General features: G+C 52.5%; 1 protein-coding gene across 2 annotated transcripts in view; it reads left to right on the forward strand.

Annotated features, from left to right (window-relative positions):
* The window catches only part of Creb3l1 (cAMP responsive element binding protein 3 like 1), a 39,904-nt gene that overhangs the window by 8,323 nt on the left and 13,863 nt on the right, over positions 1-17,718 (forward strand). For both annotated transcript variants that reach the window (XM_021639294.2, XM_021639295.2), the window contains exon 2: positions 13,720-13,948. In XM_021639294.2, the coding sequence (XP_021494969.1) occupies positions 13,720-13,948 (229 nt within the window). The remainder of the gene's footprint in view (positions 1-13,719; positions 13,949-17,718) is intronic.

Genomic DNA, 17,718 nt, shown 5'->3' on the forward strand with positions numbered 1-17,718 from the left:
TCTGACTATCATGGTCTCCCAAACTGCATGGGTTTGGGTAGAGAGCAAGCGTAGCTCTCACACCCACTCACTGTGGACAGATTCAGACTCCAAAAGCTCTCAGGCAGAGGGCTGATGATGACGCCCAGTCTGTACAGACAGCAGTTCCGAAATCAAGGGCAGAGAGATGGGCAGGCTCTGAACAGCTGGTATATGCCTAAGGTGAGGGTGGGGTGACCATATATGCTGAGTGTCGTCACCAGTAGCCATAGGAACAAGCCCGGCTGTCCTCAGCTGCCAGGGTAGGGGCCTGACTTCTTCACACTTCTCCTCCTCTTCCTCCTTCTCCTTCCTCGTTGGATTTTTTGAGACTAAGTTTTCTCTGTGTAACAGCCCTTGCTGTCCTGGAACTCGATTTGTAGACCAGGCTGGCCTCAAACTCCCAGAGGCCCGCCTGCCTCTGCCTCCACACCCTCCCCGCACCACAGGGCTGGGATTAAGGGTATGCGTCACCACGTCCTGTTCAGACTTCTTTTCTTCATGCCCGAAGTGGGGAAAATGGTCAAAAGAAGGGTTCTCATGAGAACTAAACTAGAATGTCTCTTTCTCTTTTCTTTTCTCCCTCCCTCCCTCCCTCCTCTCTTTCGTGTGTGTGTGTGTGTGTGTGTGTGTGTGTGTGTGTGTGTGTCAGGGTACATGTGAAGGTGTGCAAAGACTCGGTGTCTGTTTCCTGTTTCCACCATGTTGGTTAGGTTACCAGGCTTGCCACCTTTACCGGCTCAGCCCTCTGGCCCTAGACTAGGAATTCTTACAGAGGGCCCTAGCACAGAGCCCGGCACACACTGTGCCTCTGTAGAACACAGTTGCTGTTGCTTTCACTCTGACTGTTGCTGTCACTGTCTGAAAAGTGACACTTTTGGCCACTGCCCTTCGGGAAACAAACCACCCTCTCCAGTTCTGTGTGGAAGCTTTTCTTATATAGTACTGAGAACTGCCCTCAGGCCTTGTTCATGCTAGGCAAGTGCTCTTTTCCTTTTTAACGTTTTAAGACAAAGTCTCTCTAAGGCTTGGCCTTGAACTCACTTTGTAGTCTGGGCAGGCCCTTGAACTTGTGATCCTCCTGCCTCAGCCTCCAGCGTAGTTAGGGTTACAGGCCTGCAACACCAGACCTGGATGGAAGGCCTTTTCTTTGGGTTAAACCCCAAACTTTCCAGCCCTGGGTGACAGGGCTCTGTGTTTCTAGGTATCAGGAGATGGAAAGCCAGGGAAGGAACAGGGCTGGGCCCTGGGTGTAGACTCCATTTTATACCCCGTCCTTTAGTACAGGGGCAGCCGGAACCCGCCTTCCATTCTGTCCATTCTGTCAGCAGCCAAGGACACTGAAGAACACAGGCTCTGGAGTCATGGCTGGGTTCAGCGTGCTTTGGCTAACTGCGAGCAGCACGGAGCTGGGCAGTGTGTCTCTCTTTGTGCTTGGTTTGTAAAGCAAAGGCTCTGATAGGATCTCCTTTGTTTTATGGAGCTTAAAGAGACCCTGAAGGCAAAGAAGCAGAGCAGGAGCCCAGCAAGTACACGTTCGCCATTATTATTACCGTCACCTGTACTGCCAGGAACTTCCCCTGCTCTCTCATGCTTAGGCGTTCCATTTAGAAGGAGACGTGGGTCCCATTGTGCATACAGTTCAAGGCCTGGCACTAACCAGCAGCCAGCAGCTTGCGTGCTGCTGTAGCACAAGAGAAAGAATTTTTGGAGCTGATTGATCCAGGATGGCTTCCTGGAGGAAGCAGCGTGTGAGCTTAGAGGATGAAAGGATCAGGGATGAGAAGATAAAAAGACATTCCAGGCTCAGGGTATAAGCAAAGGAAGTGACCATCTTACAAGCTGGAAAGCGAGGCAGAGCATTACATCTTCCGTGAGATCTGTTATCTCAGACCTTTGTTACCATGCTAGGGAGCTGCAAGGTTTCCCAGCAGCACACAGGGAGCTCTGGCCAGGACAGTGACATGGCCCCGGCAACTTTGACCTGTCTTGGTGCCAGGAGGTCTAGAGTCCGTTAGGGCATCTTAGCTGTCAGCCTATCTGAATGCTCGGGGGCTTTCCTCAGGAGCAGACCCAGCGGTGGGCTTTCCCGAAGCCCAGGGTGGCATGAGACAGCAGTGAACCAGGTCCCTCTCCTCCTCTCTTGAAATCACAGACCCCCACCCCACCCCCGTGACCTGATGTGACCCCTGCTGGGCCAAGAGCACTAGCTCCTAGTTCCTTTGGCTCTTTCATCACAACACGGGACCCGAGGCAACTCCACCCTTGCAGAAGGTTAAGCTGTCTCTTTTTAGAAATGGGGTATCCCCCAAGCCATGCCGTCTCTTGGCCCAGCCTCAGCACTCTAATAGGGTTCCTCTATCCCATCAGACCCCTTCAATGTTAGACAAAGCGAGCCCCTATGAAGCCCGGGGGGCTGGAAGGATCTGAATCCATTCTTGAGCCAAGCCCAGCCTGGCACACCCATCAACCCCTTGGCTCTCCCAGCCCTCAGCTGGGACAAGATGCCCAGAGCTCATCTCCCAGAGTGGACGCCCAGCCCTACCCTCTGCCTCTCCAAAGCCTTCACCCCTCTCTCTCCAGCCCTGCAAATCAGTTCCACATTTGGGGTCTGGCATGTTACATGCTCTCAGAACTCTCCCCTCCCAGACAGCCAGGGCTCCCACAAGGTCAGCCCAGCCCACAGGGGGTCTGTGGAGAAAAAGAACCCTTGCCTTTGACAATCCCTCCAGAAGACCAAGGAGCTGAAGTGTGGTGAGAGGATCAGAGGGATGCCAGGCTCTCCAGAGAAGGATGAGAAAGGGCAGGGGGTGGGGCTGAGGCCTAGCCCAGCAAGCAGATGTGGGGTGAGGGCTGGGGGTAGTGAGGGAAGCTGAGAGGTAGTTCCCAGCTCAGCACATTCCTGAGACATCTGGCTGACTTGGAAGAGCCCCAGCTGGCCTGAGAGTTGCTCTAGTTTCTCTACTCTGATGTCAGGCAGGACCCAGCACTCCCTACCCCTCACAGAGTCTGGAGTCCATGGGACTGAGTTCTGAGGCCCCTGCAACCCAAGTTTCAAGTGCTCAGAGAGCCAAAAAACAAGGTAGAACAGAGGAAAGAAGAGGTGGCCTGACCAGGGCGCTAGGCTGAGGCCATCATGGAAGGCTGAGGACTCATCTGACTGATTCAAGAAAGCCCTTCCTGGGACAAATCTCAGTCCCTCCCTTCTCTTTGATGGGAAAGAAGTGCATAATTTTGCAGAAGGCAGCTTGCCTTGAGTTCTAGGACCCTGGGCCAGTCCACTCCAGCGCTGGCCCTCTATCTCTTCACCCGCCATGGCCGACATCAGATGAGCCCCTTCTGTGTGCCCGACACTGTTGAGAGCGCTTTACAGATGTTGTTTTCATTCCCTTCTCCTAGCAGCCTGGTGCTGTAGATGGAGGCACTGCTTTGTAGCTGAGACTCGGGCTCAGAGAGGTTGAGCGCCCGGCACAGGCTGCACAGCAGACGGAGGTTAGAATCAGACCTGTCTGTCCCTGTTCATAACCCCTGAACTACATCGCCCCCACAATAATAGGAGGGGGCCCTTATGGTGCCTCAAATTATGATTTCTTTTGGCTAGAGCGGTGCTCTTCAAGGACAAGGGTAGGCATGAGTCACACACTGGGTGGGGAAAGGGGGTGGGGCACTGGCTTGGGTGCATCTTCTGGGTTAGGAGTCTCCCCTTGAAAGTCTGGAGGGATCTACCACCCAGGCACTGAGGCCAAAGCCCTATCCCCCGGCAGAACCCAAGGGTCCCACACCTTCCCAGAAGGAAGGGAAGATATAAGGAAAGAAAATGCCACTTGTTCCAAAAATAAAACTCGGGGACAACTCAGACAGGCTGGGCCTTGAGGAAGCCAGAAGCTGAAGAGTGACTGTGCCGAGGAGAGAGAAGAGGCCAGGAGAGCCTCAGCCAGAGCCAAGTGCTAGGCTCCAGCCTAGAGGATCTTCCAGCTGGTCAGGACCCAAAAAAAAAAAAAAAGAGCAGCTCGGGCTAGCTGACCAGCAGGCCCTGTGTGTGCCATAGACCTGGCCTGAGGACTGCTTCTCCATCCCTGAGTGGGGTCTGTGCACCCTACAGAGCTGGTCAGTCTTGGCTTAAACACAAAAAGGCTGTGGGCCAGAACAATGTGAGAAATGGGTATAGCACACCCTCCTCTCCCCAGGGAGGAACCCAGGGAGGGAGTCCAGGCCAGTGGAAACTCTGCCTGGAGCAGGAGCGAGCTGGCAGCGCAGCAGAATTCAGGACTCTCATTCCTGGATGCTCTGCTGCAGGGGAAGGGGCCTCAATCCATTAGCTCGTTGGCACATGCCTTCACCCACCCACTCAGCCAGCCTCCAAAAGCCTGAGTTCTACCTGAGCATAGGTCATTGCCTATACCGGAAAGAACTGAACCCAGCAGGCTGGCTACAGTACCCCATGCCTGGAATTCCCAACTCTGGGTAGACTAAGGCAGGAGGATTAAAGTTTGGAGTCATCTTGGGCTACAAAGCAAAGCTTGGTCTGAAAGGGGCAGGGGGTGGGGGCATGGGGGACAAAATTAGGCACAGCCAGAGGGCAGCACCAATGGAGCATTCCAGGCAACCTTAGGGAATGTAGATTTTACTCCAGCAGCACTTCGGAGTGATGGGTGAATATCGAGCAGGGGAATAACATAGTTGTTTTAGGGTTTTGGAGACCACAGCTCTAGAAGACGATCACACTTCCCAAATATGGACCTGCCTTCCTAAAAGGGGTAGTCACAAGCCAGGCAAGGTAGCACACACCTGTAATCACAGCACTTGGGGAGGCAGAGGCAGGCAGATCTCTGTGAGTTCGAGGCCAGCCTGGTCTACAAAACAAGTCCAGGACAGCCAGAGAGAGACCTTGTCTCAGAAAACAAACAAACAAAAAGGGAGGGTAGTTCCGCCATGTCAGAAAGTCTTTCTAAAGAACGGGAAGCAGGCCTGCTTGCTTGTCTCTCAGTCTGCAGAGCTGACCACAGTAAGCAGTCAGCAAAGGCTGGATGTATGTGTTCATGATGGATAATGGGGGTGACTGCTTGCCTTTATTCTCCAGAGGTACCCAGTGCCAGCTCTAGCTCCTGGTTCTCCGTGTCCTGAGCTGTCCTCAAGGGATCCTCTGGCTGCTGCATTATGGAGCAGCCTCCCCAGCAGCCAGGGCGTGAGCTGCCATCCCTCAGTGGTGCCAGTCACAGCTAATCTGAGCCCTGGGCAGTGTCACTCACTGCCATAGCCTCCTCCTGCCCAGACAGTGCCTGGCGCCTGCCTCAGAGTTGGGCCACAGCACAGGGGTTGCCTGGGAACCTGAGGAACCTGTGGCCTACCCAGGGGAAAGTAGATGGCTAGACCAGCAAGCTGGGGACAGCAGAGGCGGTAGGTGCCCTCTCAGGACCTTGCTTGGCATAGAAGTGGCCTGCAATGGATGCCAGCTCTCCCACTCTCTCTTTCCAGCATATGTCGGTCGACACACACACACAAAGTCTCCAGACAGCTACTCCTCCACTTCCAGCTATGATTGTTCCTAGGACCCTAGGGACCCCCAAATCTTCTCTCACTTGGGCTCACACGGCTCAGTCACCCCAGGACCATGGCTTGGCTCACTCATCTTTTAGGCCCTGACTGTACTTCTTGTGTTGTGTTTTGTTGTTTTGTTTTTGTTAAACATTTTTATTTATTTATTATGTGTACAGCGTTCTGCCTGCATGTACACCTGCACACCAGAAGAGGGCACCAGATCTCATTATAGATGGTTGTGAGCCACCATGTGGTTGCTGGGAATTGAACTCAGGACCTCTGGAAGAGCTGCTCTTAACCTCTGAGCCATCTCTAACCTTGGCTGGCCCCAAACTCACAGAGATCCACTTGCCTCTGCCTCCCAAGTGCTGGGTTTAAAGGCATTCACCACCATACCCTGTCCATGTCTTGGTGGCTTATTGGTCCTGGAGACTGAAGCCAGGGCCTCATGCACACTTGGCAAGTGCTCAGTTCTGAGCCACCTCCCCAGCCCTTTGGTGTCCATCTGGTCTCCTTTGATGAATGTCCTCTTTGGGCTTGTGTCACTGCCTGACAGGGTCTACCTGTGTCAACTGGGGCGCAGGAGGTGGCGGTGTACATATGATGGACGCTGTACAAGACAAATCTCAGCGTATCAGCTGTGGGGTTGCTCTCTGTCTCTCCTTGTGTCCTGTCAGAGAAGTGGGGATCCCCTGGGTGGAAGGTCCCTCGAACCCAGGTCTGTGCTGCAGTACACACGTGCACATGTACACACACACACTCACAGAGGTGATCCCAGCACTCACAGAGGCAGAGACAGGCAGATCTCTGTGAGTTCGAGGCCAGCCTGGTCTACAAAGCGAGTCCAGGACAGCCAAGGCTACACAGAGAAACAAAGCAAAACAAGTTTAATAATGGAAAAACAGGAGAACCCAGCACTACCCGTTCCTTGGTCTGTAGGGAGAAGGGTTGATATTGAGGGTGGTCAGAACAACAGACTCCCTGTAACCCCCACATTTGCCAGGAGGGTTCCAGGAAGCCTTTATCCCTGCTAGGCCCAGGAAGGCTCGACAAGGGAGCTGAGTCTTCCTGCCTGTGACACCTAGGTGCACCACCTGCCCCTGCCTGGGCCTCAGAGCAGAGCCAGGTAGGTCTCCATCTGGGGCCTCCTGAGTTTGTGTCTGTGTCTCTTCCCTTCTGCCAGGCAGCCTAGCTCTAGAAGACACGCTTTTAGTCTTTCAGGACCCCTAAATACCTGGACGGTAATTTAGAGACAAGGGGGTCTGCTGACAACTGGGGATCCAGGAGACCACTTCTCCCAGCACTCTTGATCATGTCCCCCTCACGCAACTCCCACCCACGCGCGACAGGGCAGTGACTCACAGTGGTAGCCTTCGGGCTTGAAGTGGAGGCAATTATCTAGTGGTCACTGGGCAAGTAACCGTCCCGGAATGTATGGGACGGAGTGTCAGGGGACAAGAGGAGTCGGCGGCCCTCCCCGGGAGGAGAAAGAGGGAAACGGGAGAGGATTCCCCTCCCACTTCTTCCCAGAGCTCACTCTCTCAGAAGGAATGTTCACTGGGGATTTCCCCTACCCCTGACCCCATAGCTCAGCCTGGCTGACTTGGGTCTACCCCACCCAGCAAAGGCTGAATCTGTCTGGACTAGAGCGTGGGCAGAAACCAGGGCAGGGATACAGGCGTCAGAGGACCAGGGGTCTGGGGAAAGGGGCGCACAGTGGCTGTACCGCTGTGCCCAGATATTTTCACTGTCTGAGGTGACCCCTGGGAGGTGGGGGGAGGACGTTTAAGGAAAGAGGGACGGAGAGGAACTAGAGTTTATTCTGTACAGCCCTGGGAATGTCCCCTCTCACACCAGGGTCTGGTGCCTTGTGGTCTATCCATGCCCCCCTCCCCCATGGTAAGATTGCTGGAAGAGGGGGAGGGCAGAGCTGGAAGTGAGTTTCTCTCTCTCTCTCTCTCTCTCTCTCTCTCTCTCTCTTCATTCGCCTCTCATCGCGGGTGGCCACGCGACTGATCAGGGTCTCCGGAAGCTGAGGAACTGCCGTCTCAGCTCTAGCTGAGACAGATGGACCACTAACTGTCTGTCCTCCTCCCCCGTCCGGCAAGTTTTTCCAGGTCTAGAACCCTGCTCTGCGCAGCCGCGTTCCAGGCCAGGCGGGCGGTGGCTCGCAGGCTTCTCTCATTGGCCAGGAGCGCCTTTGCTCTCGCCAATGAGCAGGCGGGATTCCTGCGAGGGGCGGGGCGCAGGAGGCCGGCTCGGCCACGTAACTGCTGCGCGGAGCGAGCAGGACCCCCCCACCCACCCCAAAAATCTGAAGGGCGGGCGGCCGAGCCGCGGCGCCAACGCGGGGCGCAGCGGCCGGGTAGGCGGGGTGCCGGCCTGACAGCCGCGGGGCTGGGGGACCCTCCTTCCAGAGAGTGGAACCGGCGCCGGCTGCGCGTGGCGGCCGAGAAGGAGCTGATGTTGGCACTAGCGTAGGAAAAAAATCTTCAAGGAGGAGGGAAATGTCTCTAATGCCTCCTTCTCTGGCTTCCCACCCCCAAAGGCACCCCTGAAGACTGCCCACCCTAACAGAACACGGCCCCCGCCAAACTCTGGCGTGAGACCCTCTGTGAACTTCTGGCCCCCGGCCTTCCTCTCCCCAGCTCCACCCCCAGTTTCCATCAGACAGCCTAAATCTGGTTCTTGTGTGTCTGTGCGAGCTGGAAGAGGGCTGCAGAGCGGGCCAGAGCGACCGGGGCCAGTGCTGGGGAGGTCTGAGGTCCCTAAAGTGAGCTTTGCGGGGATGGAGGGAGGTGAGTACAGAGAACACAGGAGGAACCCCTGGCCTCAGCTCCATCCCAGAGCTGCGGGGAACCCCGCCTGGAATACTGGCAACACGCTGTGTGACTGCGGGTCGACGGCTTGCTATCTCTGGACTTTCGGGTTGAGGGGCGTAGACCGTGAACTTCCTCGGGTTCCTGCTGTCTCAAAGCACAACTGAGCTGCTGCTAGGGGCCAGAAATCAGTCGGAAGTAGGCTGCGGTATTCAGGGAGCAGCTACTGGTGGCAGTGTTCCACGAGAGGCAGATGGATCTAGGTGCGATGTGACACGACCACCAGCCACCCAGCACTCCAGGAACCCTGGGCAAGGAGGACGGAGCGCTGGAGCGTCCTCCACCCCACCCTGCCTGCCCCTTGGCCGCCCTCCTTTTCCACTTGGCTCCCACCGCTCTGGAAGCTTCAGCCTGCTGAGCTTTGGCTGCTGTTTGTAGCAGGTGGGGTGGGGGCGCCTCACAACACACGGCCGACTGAGGCCCCGTAGCAAGATCATTTGGGCATCCCCAAAGGGGGTCCTTCTCGCTGATCTTCCTGCAGCTGCAAACTTCGAGGACCCCTATTCCAGACTGGCTCTCCTCTCCCAGGCCCCCGGGAAGGGGCTTGGCAAACCCTTATCGCCTGCAGAGCAGCTGCTGGAGAAATACCGTGGCCGCTGACTCACCTCTCTTCCAGCTCTGCGCAACCCCCTCCCCTGGGCCCCTCCGCAGCCTTGGAGAGCGCCCCCTACCCCATCCCCGAGTTTGGCTGGGAAGAAGCGCCCCCAGCTGGCCTGGCCTGGTTCTGCCGCGGATGTGGACTTCCCAGTCCTGGCTGGGGAAGTTGGTTGTTGGAAAGGAGGAGCATATGGCCCTAAAGGGTTTCTGTCTGGATTCACGGCTGTTCTAGAGACTAGTTCAGACCCTCAGTTCTTTGTACCGGACCACCTAGGCGCTGCTGAACAGCTAATACGCTTGCTCTGAGCTGCAAGGCCCTGCCCCTGCACCGCTACTGAATGAGTGTCTAGCAGGTGAACAAGGCCTCCAGGAGTGGACAGTCTGGCAGCCGCCAGGCTATTCCCAAACAGGGAGAGGTGTGTAGTGGCTGGCGAAGTCTGGGCAGTAAAAGACCATGGGCACTTTCTGGCTCTGGCTGGCTCTTGGAGCCCCAGATTGTCTACCAACCGAATGCAGAATAGTACCTTTGCTCCCTGAGGAACGGTGTCGCTTAAATGAGATGATGCAGGGGCTGGGGGCGCGGCTCGGCTGCTAAGGGTGGCCTCGGGTCCCAATCCCAGCACTCCGTGGAGGTTAAGAGAGTCAGAAATGCAAGGTCATCGTAGGGTACAGAGGAGGTGGAGAATATATGTAAAGCACTTTGGGAGATTTAAGTAAAACAAAAAAGATAAAATAATGATGATTCCTGGAAGAAAAGAAAGGGGACCCCAGAGTGTACCAATGGGGTCTCTGGACTCGTTTGTCCTGGAATCTCTCATCACACTCGGTCAGAGGGTAAACTCAAACCAACCCCCTCTATAGGTTCCAAGCTCATGCCCAGAGTTCAGGGGCTGCTGCTCTCGTAGTAGTAACTACTAAGTGTTTAGTACTTACTGCCCTCCAAGTGCTGTTCTGAGTGCTTCGAGTACAGCCACTCCTTCTCTCCTCATAAGCAGCACCTCTAACCAACACTTCATCCCCACTTGCTATGGGGTAGGAACTATATTTCCCACTTCTGGGTGAGGAAGCTGAGGTACAGAGACGTTTTTTTGTTTTGTTTTGTTTTGTTTTGTTTTGTTTTGTTTTTTAAAGTCAGCAAGCGGTGAAGCTAAGGGTCGAAGGCAGGTCTGTAGGGTTGCAGACCCCTGCTCGTTCCCTGTTCCTTGAAGACAGCTCATCTGGTGCTAAGCCCCATCCTGAAGCAGAAGGCACTGTGATCCTGCCTCATGGGAGAGGCTCCTAAGAGTTGAGGATGCAGAAAGCCAGTGCCTGTGCTCCTGGAGCCAATCCCAGAGAGCCAGGCCTTTGCATTCACCAGGTGGGAATACAGGGCCTGAAGCAACCCCCACTCAATCTTGTCCAGCTAACCCCCAGGTGCACTCATGAACAGTAGTGACACTGTGTTGCACATTTATGACTCTTCAAGGGGGGAAAAGCACCTACTGTGTGCTGACCCTGGAGTGTTTTTATTAACATATGACCTTTCTTGACTTTTGCCTGTGCGAGGGTCTATCCTAAACTTCCACTTGTTTGGACTAGCTTGATTGCCACAATAGTCTTAGCAAGTGGAAACTGCCCCACTCTTGACAGAGGAAGTTAAAACACGGGTTAACAAGCTTTCCCACAATCACTATCAAAGCTCTTGTCTGTTTATTTCTGAGAAAGGAGATTTGATATCTTTACCAAGTATAGAGATTAACATTTCACCAGGTCCCCCCCCCCTTCGGTGTGTGTGGTGCATTCTGATATTACCTACTTATCTTCTATTTTGCTCTTTGCTAACTTTTTCTTAAATTCTGGTCCTAAATGCCCACATGGACATAGGACCAGCTGATATAACTCAGAGCTCTAAAGCACTGGCTTAGCATACAGAAGGACCCAGATGGAAAGAAAAACCACTTACTCTATGTGGTGGAAGCAGAAAGCTGAATGGTGGCAGCCAGGAGCTGGGACTGGCAGGGAAAACAGGGGCTGGGGAGGGTGGATGGTGGGGACATGGGGACAGTGGCAAAGGACTCGGTTCTAACGTTCGGCAGCACAGTAGGGTGGCTGTGGTTGACAACGATTAATTATATATATCAAAATAGCTAGCAGTCAGCATTTCCAACGCTCCACAAAAGAAGGACACATGTTTAAGGTGATGGATATGCCCCATTAACCCAATCTGGGCATTGTGCATTGGCACATGTAATGAAATGTCAAAGTCTGCCCCATAGATATGTACAATTACTGTGTGTCAGGGGATTTTTTTTTCTAAGTATATTTTTTCAACTTCTGGTCATGACCCACTAAATCGATTTCATAACCCATTTGTGACTCACCAGTTACAGCTTACACAGACTGTGTCAAGAGCTGGCAGGTTTGAGGCCAGGACCCAAACCTCGGTGAGGTGGCTCCACAGCCTGATGTCTTGGGACAAGGAACAGCATGAGCGGGGCACGGAGGATGCCTGTATCTCCAGTACTCAGGAGGCTCAGACAGGAAGTTCATGAGTTCGAAGCCAGCCTGGACTATGTCACAAGACCCTGTCTCAAAAGAAAATCAGGCAGGTGGCCTGGAGAGACGGATTGGCACTTAAGAGCACTTATTTCTCTTGCAGAGGACCCAAGTTCGATTCTCAGTGTGGAGGCTAGCAACCATCTGTAACTCCAGTTCCAGGAGATCCAAAGCCCCTTCTGGTTCCCTCTTCAAAGGCACCAGGCATGCACAGAGTGCATACATAAAAAACAATGAGATAAATTAATTTACACAAAATAAAAACAAAAGCAGGAGGTAGTGGGTTATGGAATGGCTCAGTTACCTCAACCAGGAGGACTTGAGTCCCAAAACTCTAGCTGGGGGTGTTGAAAGAGTGAAAGAATGATAGACACACAGACACCCATACAGTGAAACCGGGAGGGATCCAGTGGGGTTGTGCTACCGCTACTGCCATAACCTGAAACTTCAGAGTATCTGAAACCTCAGAGCATTTATTAGGCACCCGTAGCGGGAGGGGCTAGCTGCTCTGGTCTCCGTGTCAGGTGAACAGTCTCAGCCTGTAAGTACTCAGGAGGAGGGAGCTGAAGTTGCTAGTCTTTGCACACGCTGATCAATAACTCATAAACTCTCATGCTTGGACTCCTGAGGAAAAAACTGTCATTTCTCTTGAGGCTTTGTCAGTTGTCACATGGGTCTGAGGTCTTGAAGTCCTTGATGTGGGCTCTGCCTGTGCAAAAATTCACATTCACTCGAGACTTCGCCCCCTTAGGGCTTTCTCCATTCCCTACTTTTACAGTCAGTAAAAGTTTGTGAGGAGCTGAGTTAGATCCCTTCGGCTCACTGAAAAGAGTCATGGTATCTTGTGCCTATAATCTCAGAATAGGGAGGCAGACACAGGAGCAGACCAGCAGAGTTAACTAGCCTGGCCTGCTCGGTGAGGTCCAGGCCTGTATCATAAGTCCAGGTGGTGGGAAAGGCCGGAGAGATGGCTCCGCAGTTAAGAGCACTGGCTGCTCTTGCAGAGGACCCTGGTTTGGTTCCCAGCACTTTTTCTGTGGGCTTGCAATCATCTGTAACTCAAGTTTCGATGAATCCAATGCCCTCTTCAGACTTCCATCAGGCATACTTAAAGTATACAGACATACATGTAGGCAAACAAACAAACAAAAAACAAGGTAGGTGGAACCATGGGGTTACAAGGTTCCCTGTCCCAGGCAGCAAGGCTTGGGCTCTTGTCATATTGCATTTTCTACCCTCCCCATGTCCTATAGGCATTATTTGTGACTTTTGTCAGTCTGCACCACTCCGTGGTGTATGTGCCTGTGTGTGTGTGTGTGTGTGTGTGTGTGTGTGTGTTTATGGACAACTCAACCTGGTTTCTCGGGTTCCATCCATCTTTATTTTAAAGTAAGATTTGTTTATTTTTATAGAATGTGTATGAGTGTTTTGCTTGCATGTTTGTATATGCTCTGTATGTAAGTCTGGTGCCTATAGAGGTAAGAAGAAGGCATAAGATTCCTGGAACTGGAGCTAAAGATAGTTGTGAGCCACCACGTGGGTGCTGGGAACCAAACCTGGGTCCTCTGCAAGAGCAGCCAGTGGTCTTAACTGCTCAGCCATCTCCCCAGATCCTAATTTTTTAAATGAATAAAAATGTTACAGGGGAGTAAGTTGGTGCAAGTGTTCGGTGAGTAAAGGCACTTGTCTCACATGTCTGGAAGCCTGGTTGGATCCTCCAACCCCACATAAAGATGGAAGGATAAAAACAACTCACAAAATTATCCTCTGACCTCTACACATAAGCTGTGCCAAGCATGTCTACACACACGCACACACGCGCACACACACACACACACACACACACACACACTACAATGATGATGACGATATATATATTGAGATAAGGTCTTTCTACAGACTCCTGGCTGTCCTGCAACTCACTATATAGACTGAGCTGGCTTCAAACTCATAGAGATCCACCTGCCTCTGCCTCCTGAGTGCTGGGGCTAAAGGTGTGCACCACTTGTCCAGCAACAAAAAATTAAAAAAAAAAAAGAAAAGAAACAATCATTGGAGCTGGTGCCGTTGGTCTCGGGAGGGTAGTGGTGTCATGACAGCGGTACTTGTACCCCCTCTCCATGCCACACTGAGGTTCCTCCTCCCTCCCTAGCACTTCCCGGAGCACCTGGACCACTTTGTGGAGAACATGGAGGACTTCTCCAATGACCTGTTCAGCAGTTTCTTTGATGACCCTGTGCTCGATGAGAAGAGCCCTCTGCTGGACATGGAACTGGAGTCCCCTGCTCCAGGCATCCAGGCTGAGCACAGCTATTCCCTGAGTGGGGATTCTGCACCCCAGAGTCCGCTTGTGCCTGTCAAGATGGAGGACACCACCCAAGGTAAGATGTGGAAGGGCCCAGGAGGAAGGAAGCTTCTGGGGACCAGAGGTGGGGGAGGGGAGGCAGGGGAGCATCTACAACCTGAGACTCCCAGATCAGCAGCCCACAATCTCCTTTCAGCAGGGTGCAGCTCCTGGCCTTTTGGGTGTCCCCCCAAATCAAACCCATTTGGCTATTTCTCAAAGGGTGTACCCCGACTTCAGCCAACAAGCAGGTCACAAAGAGTGGCCGTAGACAGCAGTGTCCCTGACAGCCTGTTACAGACGCAGTGTTTGGGAGCTGCTGGAGGTGGCTCAGAGGGGAATGTGCCTGCCACTGAGTGTGGCTCTCCAGCGACCACATAAAAGCTGGGTAGTGGTGGGTCGAAGAACCGTGGGGCAGGTGCATGCAGATGAAGAAACCGAAAGACAGGAGGACCCTAGAAGCTAGCAGGCCAGACAACTCCAGCCGAAACAGGGAACCTCAGGGTCAGTGAGAGACTCTGCCTCAAACAATAATTTGAAGAATGATGGAGCAAGAGTTGCATCATCCACCCACCTCTGCACTCCACAGGCACAAACACACACATATATACATGCCCCTATGTATTCTCCCAGACACATATACCCAGAGAAAATAAAAATAAAAAAAAGAGCCAGGCATGGTGTACACACCTTTCATCCCCAAACTCAGGAGGCAGAGACAGTCATATCTCTGAGTTCGAGGCCAGCCTGGGCTACATACTGAATGCCAAGACAGATAGAGCTACATAGAGAGATGCTGGCTGGGTGGATGGTAGGTCTGAGATCAACTGGGCTACACAGTGAGACCTTGTCTCCAAACACGCAAACTACAAAACAACGAATGGGGGCTGGAGAGATGGCTCCGTGGTTAAGACCACTCACTGCTCTTCCAGAGGACCTGAGTTCCATTCCCAAAACCACATGGTGCGTCACAACCATCTATAATGAGACCTAGTACCCTCCTCTGGTGAGCAGGTGAATATGCAGACAGAGCACTCATAGGTAAATAAATAAATATGTTTTAAAAAATGAAATTCAGTTACACAGACGACTAAGACAGGAAGCTAGAAAGGTCAAGGTCGCCATGTGTTGGTGATGCACGCCTTTAATCCCAGCATTTGGATGGCAGAGACAGGTGGGTCTCCTGGTCTACAGAGCAAGTTCCAGGACAAGCCAGGGCTGCAGAGAGAAACTACGTCTTGAATAACAAAAAAACTGAGGCAAGTAGGATCGTGAGTTCGAGGCCAGGACTGGCCACTAGCAAGTTCCGGGCAACTTTGGGTTACAACATAGACTGTACCCCACAATGACAACAACGAATAAACAAATCTATCATCATAACTATAGACAAACCATAAAGAACCTAAAACCTTGTCATCCTGACATCCTCCGGAAACACTACTCACGAGCCCTGTTTCAGCTTTCGCTCCTGAAGTGGGCCTCAGTGTCACAACCCTCTCTTCCATCTCTCATCATCTGCCTCCAAGCTGCTCCCAAGTGAGACCACACTGCCCACCTCAAAATACCGCCATTCCACCCTTTTCTCTAAGACAGGTAGTCCTTTTTGAGTTTTTGTGGTTGGTTTTCTGTTTGTTTGTTTGTTTGTTTGTTTGGCTGAGTGACCACAGACCTGTCTCTTTTAAAAATTTATTTGTTTCTATTGTCTGTCTGCGGTTGTTTTGCTGACATGTATGTATGTTAGTCACATACATGCAAAACAGGGTGGTAAGTTCCCTGGAACTGGAGTTACAGACTGTTATGAGCCGCTGTGTGGGTGCTAGGAATTGAACCTTGGGTCCTTTGAAAGAGCTGCCGACACTCTTAACCACTGAGTCATTGCTCCACCCCTCGCATCTGTCTCTTAGCCTTGAGAAGCCTCAGTGTCTTCATCTACCTGTGGGGACAGCAGTAAATGTGTGTAGAGCACTCTCTGTGTCCATGGTGCCTTCAGGTTCCCTGTTTCATTTGTACTGCACAATGTCCAGGCGAGGTAGGAATCCTTTTATAATCCCTGTTTCACCCATAAGGAAGACGATTTCAGGAAAACACAGCTGTCTAGTTCACGAAAGCGGATAGATGCAGAATAAAAAGCTACAGTCAGCCCTTTGGTTCTAATCTCCACCCCTGCTGTCTACCAGCCTCCAGGGACAGCAAAGGCTGCTGGCTGGAGAACTCAACAGGATTAGATGTACATCCTGGAATTCCCATCAGCTTATGGGGGGTGACCTTGTATAAAGTCTTTAACCTTTCAGGACTTGCAGTTCCTCAATTATAGGATGAGAATAGGAGCTGGAAAGATGACTCTGCAGTTAAGAGTACATGCTGCTCTTGCAGAAGAACTGAGTTCAGTTCCAGCACCTGACTAGGGCTGTGACTCCAGCTTCAGTTCAGGGAGACCCAGTACCTCTGAGGGTACCTGTACTCACACACACAATACTCACCCACAGACACGTACATAGACATAATTTTTTAATCTAAGGAAAAAGTCCTTTAAAATATATATATATATATAGGCTCTGGGCCTAACAAGATATATATCAACAACCAGTCACTGATTTTTTTGAGTGTACATTAAAGCCTTATTAATTCTATGAGTGGCTAGAACAATAAATGGAATTTGTTCACCTTGCCTTCCAGAGGGCAGTGGCCTTGGGTATAAGTTCTTGATTGTCCTATCTGTTACATGGGAGAGCACAGTACCTTCCTGGAGTCTTTGGTAGCTCATGAGCATTGTGGTCTTAGAGTGTACTGTGCTGCAGAATCTCTCCAAGAATGGAAACTGCTCTTTGTCCTCCCTGCCAAGAAGGAAGAAACACCTTCTGGCATTTTAGGATGCCCCATGGCTTCTGACTGCTGGGCTCCCAGCTGCTCACCAAACTTCAGCAGCTGCTGGGGTCTTGGACCCCAGCCTGGGAAGGGCAGGGCTATGACACGGGCCCTCAAATCCCATGATGGCTAATGATGACAGGTGGATGACAGGATCTCCCCCACCCTGCTGGCTGGCTCAGCAACTCCTCAGCCACCCCAGGTCTATTTTTAAAGCAATTTGTCTGTGGCCCTTTGTGGGGGCAGCTTCCCGGACGCCCACAGCTTGGCCCTGTAATTTGGGAAGACTGTGGGTGTTCCTGGGCCTTAGGGGCTGCCTGTGGCTTAGGGCTGAGTTCTCAGGCTCCAGCAGGGAGGAGCTTGGCCAATAAGGTGAAACCAGGCAGCCACTGACCTCCCTCCACTCCCATAACGGACCTCGGAGTCCCCTCCACACCAGTCCCTGCAAGCTGACCTCCTGGCTCGTGCCTACTACTGCAGCCATGGCCAATAATGCCCGGTGGGGTGGGGCACCCAGTGCCTACCAGTAGAGGACTGAGGCAGGTCAGCCCTGAAGCCTGGGTGAGGCCAAAAGACCCACTACATGACTACACGCTCAGAGGTGGACTCTGCCATGGGGAAACCTAAACATCCCCCCACCTCCATGAGTTCCCATCACTGACTCTTGCAGACTGACCCTTTGAACTTTGTTTCTTATGTCACGTGTGGTGGTCCAGTATGGATAAAGCCTTGGGTTACACACACACACACACACACACACACACCAGCACCAGCATAAACTGGGCACAGTGGCACACACTTGTAATCCTGGTAGTTGGGAGGTGGAGGCAGGAGGATCAAGGTCATCAAGGTCAACCTCAGCTACACAGCAAGTTCAGAGCCAGCCTGGACTACTTGAGACCTCGTCTAAAAACAAAGGAAAAAAAAAAAACCAAAAAAAAA

This window comes from Meriones unguiculatus, chromosome 18 (assembly GCF_030254825.1).
Source record: "Meriones unguiculatus strain TT.TT164.6M chromosome 18, Bangor_MerUng_6.1, whole genome shotgun sequence".
Taxonomy (NCBI): Eukaryota; Metazoa; Chordata; class Mammalia; order Rodentia; family Muridae; genus Meriones; species Meriones unguiculatus.